Source organism: Quercus lobata, chromosome 4 (genome assembly GCF_001633185.2).
Source record: "Quercus lobata isolate SW786 chromosome 4, ValleyOak3.0 Primary Assembly, whole genome shotgun sequence".
Taxonomy (NCBI): domain Eukaryota; kingdom Viridiplantae; phylum Streptophyta; class Magnoliopsida; order Fagales; family Fagaceae; genus Quercus; species Quercus lobata.
The window spans coordinates 8247838-8256002 of record NC_044907.1 but is presented as its reverse complement, the minus strand read 5'-3'; the positions used below and the strand labels follow the sequence as shown (position 1 = coordinate 8256002).

At 35.1% G+C, this 8165-nt stretch overlaps 1 protein-coding gene across 3 annotated transcripts; it reads right to left on the bottom strand.

The window, feature by feature from the left end:
- Nucleotides 1–5879: 5879 nt before the first annotated feature.
- LOC115983551 (cytokinin riboside 5'-monophosphate phosphoribohydrolase LOG1-like) lies at nucleotides 5880–8165 on the bottom strand. Of its 3 annotated transcripts, none has more exons than XM_031106256.1 (7): nucleotides 7364–8162; nucleotides 7123–7220; nucleotides 6989–7019; nucleotides 6802–6901; nucleotides 6645–6715; nucleotides 6405–6548; nucleotides 5880–6199 (listed from the first exon to the last, which is right to left on the bottom strand). In XM_031106256.1, the coding sequence occupies exons 1-7, from the start codon at nucleotides 7499–7501 to the stop codon at nucleotides 6107–6109; spliced, it is 675 nt and encodes a 224-aa protein (XP_030962116.1). In that variant the 5' UTR covers nucleotides 7502–8162; the 3' UTR covers nucleotides 5880–6106. The 3 variants fall into 3 exon arrangements, with proteins under 3 accessions (XP_030962116.1, XP_030962117.1, XP_030962115.1); XM_031106257.1 differs by having other exon boundaries at nucleotides 7123–7242; nucleotides 7364–7451; XM_031106255.1 differs by having other exon boundaries at nucleotides 6802–7019; nucleotides 7364–8165.

The window sequence follows — 8165 nt, the reverse complement described above, 5'->3', positions numbered from 1 at the left end:
ATTCTTTTTTTGCTTCTTTAGAGCTCTTGATGGACTTGTTCTGCACTTTGGCACAATCATACTATTGCTCTGGCTTTTAGGCCTACTCTAGATGGCTTTTGTGATATGCGATTGAGTGAGTGGGCATTGAGCCATAGCCACGGCACTACCTTCTAGAAAATTTAGTGTTCTGGCTATCATTGGGGGTTTGCCCCACTGAGTCTTTTTAAGCACCTACCGAGAGTACTGATCCCCTTCCTAAAGTTTGCAATTCCCTTTTTTTTAAAAAAAAAAAAATTATTATTATTATTTTTTATGCTGGTCTTCAAATTGATCTGGCTTTAAGGGTCCCTTTAGAGGCTCTTTTAGGTTTTTGAGTGCTCTTAATGTTAAAGGAGGTACATTGACATTGCTAACTAGCCTATGGCCTGAGTAATTTGACTGTTGGATTGTTACTTGAAAATATGCTTCTAGACAGTGAAAGTAATATATAAAACTACTTCATTTGGCTACCTATCAAGGGAAAAGGAGCTTTTCTCTTAGGGGGGGGGGGGGGGGTGTGGGAATCTTCCTTTGATGTTTGCCCAGTCATTTTCTACATTAAAGGCTGCATGGCATAGGCTATCGTACTTAAAAATCAATATAGTTATCAAATGGTCTCAAACTCTAAGCATGATCATTTTCAACCTTCAAATTCCAAAAATGTCCATATCACAGACAGCTTAGGTAGACTCTCTCTCTCTCTCGTTTTCTTTTTATTTTTAATTTTTTTCTTCAAAGTTGTACCTTTGGGAGAAAAGCTTGAGTCACTGCTCCTCAACCTGCAAACTTCATACTAGCTTTTGCTTATTCGTAGTTCACACAAATGATCACAATGGTACAAACCAAACAACTTTGTTTCTTTGTTATTTTTCTTTAACAATTTGTAAGTTGAACCTGCATTTTATATCTTATAGCTAATTTGTGCTATTTGATTATTACATCTATTTATATCTAAAAACTGAAACATAATATTTATTGTTGCTACGCTCCAGTTGAGCCACATCATCAGTCATGTCATATTCTTTTCTTTTTCATTTTTTTAAACAATATTAATATATAAATAAATAGCGCAATTATACACATTCTTTAACTCATTAAATCCAACTCACAGTTAATTCAGCTGTTTTCCAATTCTTAACTCTTCATTTTCCCCTTTGAACACAATTAGCTATTGTAGGGGCCTTTTTTGTATATTGTGTGTTGAGCTGGGCTGCCTCCTGCGGTAATGGGCCCGAATGTTTCTGAGTAAAGGAGTTGGGACCGGTCTAATTGTAACTCAACTTGGACTGGTTTGTGCACAAACTTATGCCTTGTCTACCAGGAGTAAGCTTACGGCAAGCAGAACTGTTTCAGACGAGTTACGGTAGGCAGATATAATAATAATAACAAAAACAGAGTATCCTGACTATTTAAATAAATGACTATGTAATCCCTACTTATAAAGCATGATTACAGTCATGATAATGTCATTCACAGAAAAAGTAAAGGAGAAAGAAAATAATATGAACTAATCAAATGGGCATAAATCAAGTTTTAAGTTTAGTCTGCCGAAACAAAACCAAAGAGGGGAGATCGCCTCTTCTCAGTGCAAATAATTTCCCAGGAAAAAGATCTTGCCGTGAGGATTAATGGCTTTGAGGGAGTCGGACCTGAATGGTTATTGTCCAAAAGGAGTCTTTATTACGTTTTAGAAAAGAGCAGGATTTGAAAGGGGAGAGAGGGAAAATGACTACTGGTGCATGCCCATTATATTACCTCTCATTTTTTCCTCAATTTCCTCTCTTTTCTTCTCCGTTTTCTTTCTTATCTCTTTTTCTTTTCTCTTTACTCTGTTTTCTTTTTACTCCCAGAATGCTCTGTTTTTTGGTCCCTTTTTAAGGGCACGGCAAAGGCCCTTTTATAGTGCCTGCCGTGACCAATGTTTTACCAATTTGCCCCTTAACCGCCTTTATCTGGTGTGGGTGTACTTGCCGACCACCAAGTCTGTGCGACATTCACCCTTGCCAGACAAAGGCAGGTTTGTTTTGTTCCTCAGTCTACCGTAGCACTTCTTTCCTGCCACGGTATAAATGTTTTCTCTCTCTTTCCCTCAAGGCATGCACCCAACGGTTCTCCCCTCAAACTTGCCTCTTTTTGGTAGTCTGTCATCCTAATAGGACGTATCTCCCAAAAGGGCTTGGGCAGGAACCGCAAAATAAATCTTTTCCCCTCTGCCCACCACCAAACCATACCCCCTTTACCTCTTACCTCTGGCCCATGGCCCCACCACGTCCTATATTGGCTGGGTATAGGCTGGTGGTGCCTAGGCCTTGCGCGTGCTTCCCTTTCAAATATGTCCAAGAGTCTGCCTGCTGCTCATGCATTTGCCGTGATCTGGAGACTCTCTGTCTGTGTTTTCTAACCTTTCATGTGGGCTTTTCTTTGGTTTCCCGCTCCATTCAAGAGCTGGGCTTTATCTGATGATGGGCCTTACATTTTTTTGGTCCACTCTTGATTTTCTTTATTTCCTGCAATGTTGAACTGTTATTCTTGCCGTAATAACTTAATCCTGCTGGACCTCTTTTGGGCCAGCCCCTTATTCCTTTTCTCAGTGGCTTGTCACGGGCACTGTTTTACTTTTACTTATGGGCTCCTACGTCCCTTTGGGCTTTCCTTTGGGCATTCACGGCCCGATTGCTTTCTTTGGGCTTCCTCGGCCTGTTTGCTAATTCCACACTCCCATGGGCTTTTTACTAACTTCATTGGGTTTCTTCAGCCCAATAACCTTATTCTTATTCTTGGGGTTCATAGGTTTGCCATAAACCCCATACTCTCTTAGTTTGCATTGCGTTGGGTCTGCGGCGACCCTTTCTTGCTTTTCTACCTCATATACTGCTTATGGGATGCTATTTCTTTCTTTCCTGGCTTCTTTGAACCCGCTTGCCTCTTCAAGACCCATTTGTTTATTCGTTGGGTCTGTGATCCATTATTCTCGCCGCTTGGGCCTAATGGGTTTTTGCTATCTATTTTGTCAATTCTTTGTTGCCCTTATTATTGGGCTTTCTTTCTGTCTGCCTGGGCTTCCACAAATGACCCTCAACAGCTATTTTCAAGTTCAAACCCTTCAATTGCCACCCCTACAATTAACTATGTTATTTTTAACACTATAAATTTCCAATTGCTCTCAACTATCCATTGAATGTTTTCTTATTTTTCACCTTCCACATTTTTTTTGGATAAATTATGTAGAATCCTTTCCATAATGACTGAGCTAACCACAACCCATTCACCTTCCCTATTTATTCCATTAAAGCCTAACCGGCTAACTATTTGAATTCACAATTAACAGTCCTAGAATTTAATAGGATAACATTGAACACCAAGCATAAGCATATGTTCATCGGCGATTCTGCATCCATAAACATCCATTACACAACAAAACCACAAACAAAAAAAAAAAACCATTTTTTTAATAAATAAAAATCACTATTACATGTTGAATTCAATTATGCATCTGCAATTGCCTATTAAAACCAACCCCCCCCCCCCCCCCCAAAAAAAAAAAAAAAAGAAGACATTTACACCAAATATTCAACATCAAGCATAAGCATATGTTCATTGGTTGTTCATTCACAGTAATATTTTCTTAACCTTACAATTTCTTTATCCATTCATCTTTCTTTTATTTTGACTTTTCTTCTTCTAATTTTTTTTACTATAAAAAATTGTTATTTTCTCTTTCTTTCAATCCATATTTTGCCCACACAAAAAGGTGAATACTCTCTCTCTCTCTCTCTTTCTCTCCATATATATATATATATATATATATATATATTCTTTCTTTTGGTGGATGTTCAATTCTTTAGATTGATGAATTTTTATGTTTAACTCTACTTTAGGTTGATATGATTCGGTTATATTTTATTTTATTTTTATCTTTTTAATATTATTTTCTTTATTGTTACATGTTATCCTATGAAATTACAAAATGATTTAATATTATTTTATTACATAGCATGACTTAGATAATTTGATATTTACAGCTATACATTTTCTTTTGAATATTCTTCTACTCATCTTCTTTTATATAATTTTGTTATTTGTCTCACATTCTCTTCCAAAAAAGGTGATTGGTCTCTCTCTCTCTCTCTCTCTATTATTAATTTTTTCTTACAACTCTAATTTAGATTGATGAATTTTTTTTTTTTTGGTCTCTACTTTTGGATGATACACTTTGGTGGTGTGTTTTTTGAGTTATTTATCACATGTACTCTCTATCCCTTTTATAGTTTTGGTTTGAGTTAATTTTTAGATATTTTAGAAGTAAAATGATTATGTATTTAAATTTTTCTATAAATTATTTGAGTAATATCCATTATAAATTTGTGATGAGATTTATTTATCATAATAATCTTCTTAAGAGAATGAGAAATTCAAATAGTTAATTTTGGATTTAAAAATTTTAGTTATAGAAAAAAAATCATAACACACTATAAAAAAGTTTGAATAATATAGATCACTTGAAAAAAAAAAGTATTTCTATCTTTTATCTCAAAAAAAATAATGGAATAATATCAATCGAACGCACCTAAGTTTTTCAAAAAAAAAAAAAAAAAAAACTCAAAATAATAGAATGATATATTTGTAGAGATGGAGAGATGAAAAATAATTTTAAAATAATATATTTAGTACGTTTTATAGAATAAATTATACATTATACTATGTTACAAAATAGTTGTATATTCCCACGCATCGCGTAGGTCTATGACTAGTTAGGATAAATTCTGGTTCTCTATTTTGTATGAAAAACGCATTTGCCACATTTCTTGGATTAGAAATTGACCATTTAGTGCATTCAATCTATTCAATCCTAAGGTGACTCTTTAAAAATTAAAAAAAGGGTGAATTTTTAGAAGTTTCCATATGAATCTTATCATAAGGCTTTGTAATTGTTTTTGTAAATGAATCTTATCAATTGGCTGGATCATGTGGTCCTTAATTATTGAAGAGAGTTTGAATAAACTTTCATAGATGACGTAGATTCTGTGTTAGAATAACGGTTAAATGATCAAACTCATCATTTTTAACAGTTTAGTATTTATGATTAGTGTTCATTTATCATGATCGATTTCGTAGCATGAACAATTGTCATTTATCACTATGTAGTGACAACAATTTGTAGGGGTATGTTGAGCCCTGGGCTCTCTCTCTCTCTCCCTATTGGTGAAATTTTCTGCAATGAATTCTTGCCACATGGAAAATTCCATTTCTTTTCGACATTCTAGAGCATCCAATGCAATAAGAAAAGATGGAGTATAGGTTGGGGTTTCTTTTGGATCCAGACAAAGGGAGTTTTGTTCTTTTGGTGATGAGAATGAAAAGGGTCCATAAAGAAACTAGCGGTGATTCTACACTTGGCCTCCTCTGTGCCCTTCACTTCAGCTTCAAGAGTGGGGACAAAATCTTAACATTGAGATTTGGCTTCAACAATCAAGTAGGAGAGCACTGCCCAATTAATTAATCTTAGGAGTTGAAAAGGCATCAAGAAACAAACGTGTCAATTTTGTAATAGGCATATAGAGCCTCAGTTAACAATTAAGCCAAAACACACAAGATTCCAATTCACACATCAGAATCTAGTAAACAATTAGTTTTTAGTACCAACACAACATAAATTAGAAGCAAGTGGGAAAAGCCTTTCTTCATAGCATCCCAACCCTAAAGAAAAACAATAATCACCATAAAGAATAACCATCTAGGCTCTAGCTCTCTCTTCTCTGTCCCCTACCCCACTTTGTCCCAAGTCACATATTATGCTTTTTTGACATAGTCAATGACCTTTAGAGAGAGAGAGAGAGAGAGAGAGAGAGAGAGAGAGAGAGAGAGAATAGATTTACTGACTGATTTTAACACAGCTGCTAAATACATACGTTCATGAATATACAAATGGATGATTAAAATTTTAGGATCTTGGGATTTTCCCACTTTGAGAGGAAGATAGAGTGATAGAGAGATATTTGGCTACTTTTGCCATCTTGTTTCTCTTTGATTAAATGGAATTACACCAACATATATATGCAATATATACAGATTGGTGATTAAGATCTTAGATCTTTGGGCTTCCCACATTAGACTCTAACAATTGGTTCACTTCCCAACTTTGTCCCGGTGCTACCTTGTCATGGACAGGCTCATGCTCCTGCAATATATAAAAAACAATAACAAATCATTCCCTACTTTGACGGCAACTTTGTTTTGTCATTCCCCCAATAATTCAGTAATTGACCCACCATATAATATTTAAATAATGACCTTTTGAACATTATATAAATTGCTTTTGAAAATAATAATAATAAAATAGAAGAAGAAGAAGAAAGAAATGTATATTCATTTTTCTTATGTACCTCCATTTTCTTTATGAGTTCATCTGCAGTATTGGCAATAATCACAATATGTCTTGCTGAATCCTCTATGAAACCCTCTTCCACTCCTTTATCAAATAAGGCAAGCAAGCTATTATAATATCCATCTACGTTCAACAAGCCCACCTGTCACAAAATTCAAAATCAAACATCAAAACTCATGAATATCATAAGCCAAATAATAACATTTTGGAAACTAGAATTTCAAGAGACTCATCCTACTGGTTTGTCATGGATTCCAAGTTGAGACCATGTTATCACCTCTAACAATTCTTCCATGGTTCCATAACCACCTAAAAAGATTGAAAATTTAATTGAAAAATACATAAGAATATGGTGAAAAAACAATGTGGAAGTGTTCCAAGCCAAGAAATCCTACCCGGAATAGCAATGAATGCATCGGCATGTTTTGCCATTTCTGCCTTCCTTTGATGCATATCTGCAACTTCTTTCACTTCTCCTATGGTTTCTCCTGATATCTGCAAGTGGGGTTTGATCAGTTCCAATATTTCATAAAGAAGATAGATAAAGAAAGCACAGTATATACTATAGGCATGAAATAGTACCTCATGAGGCAAAAGAGCTTTAGGAATCACTCTATACAAACATAGAAATGAAATAAAAGATACATGTAAATTATCTTATAGCAATCCAATGAAACACAAAAACTCATGCATTAATATAAAAATATGAAGTATACCCGAGAACATGGCAACCTCCATTAAACACAGTCTGAGAGATCAAACCCATTAGACCTACACTTCCTCCACCATAAACCAAATTGATCTTTCTCTTAACCTGTTGACTAAAAAAGCTCAATCTGATTGACATGCAAAAGGTTTCCAAAAATAGTAAATGACAAGTTAACAGGATTAAAAGAAGAAGAGAATGAAGAATTTGTGTCAATTTGAGTTATGTTGATTAATTAAACTATATATTACCAGCAGTTTACCAAGCTCAAGAGCTGCATCACCAAATGTAGATTTGTATCCAGCTCTACTACCACAGAAAACACATATTCTTTTGAATATTCTTTTATTTACATTTGGTGTGGCAGATGATCCTTCTTCTCCTTCCATTCTTCCAAAGAAGCTTATGTGAAAGACAAGAGAGTATCCAATGGAGAGAGAGAGAGAGAGAGAGATGGAATGCAGAGAAGTTACGAGGGTATTGTTAAAAGAAAACAGAATGAGACACTCTTACTCTCTTCGAACTCCACTACTTGCTTTTGTCTGCTTAAATAAGTACTTGGTGTTGGAGAAGAGCCCAACAAGAGCCCATCTCAGTCTCCCTTCCTTTTACCTTCCTCCAAATCTCTTGCAAATCATTCATTCTCTTTCTCTCTCCATTAAATATTTGTTGAACTTTGTTGAATTTTAGAGATTGCCCCATACCCATTGTCTTTTCTTTTGTGCTTCATCTGACCAATGGTTCTTGCCTTTATCATTTTGTTGTCCTTTCTGATCTCTCACTCTCTCATATGCTTAATGGGCCTTAGGCAGACATTCATATGGATGGCCAATGTAACTTGTCATTGGGCCTTACCATGTAGGCTAACCCCATTGATAGCTTGAGGTATAGCCCAAAGGTCAACCCAACTGATCCCTTCACGCTTGTAATGTATTTGTCAAAGTTATAACCTTTCAGTTTGCCTCCTAAGCATCTACAGTGGAACTAAAAATTTAGTTATTTGGTATCACAAAAAGTTATTTTATTTATTTTACTTACACATATGTTGCAGCA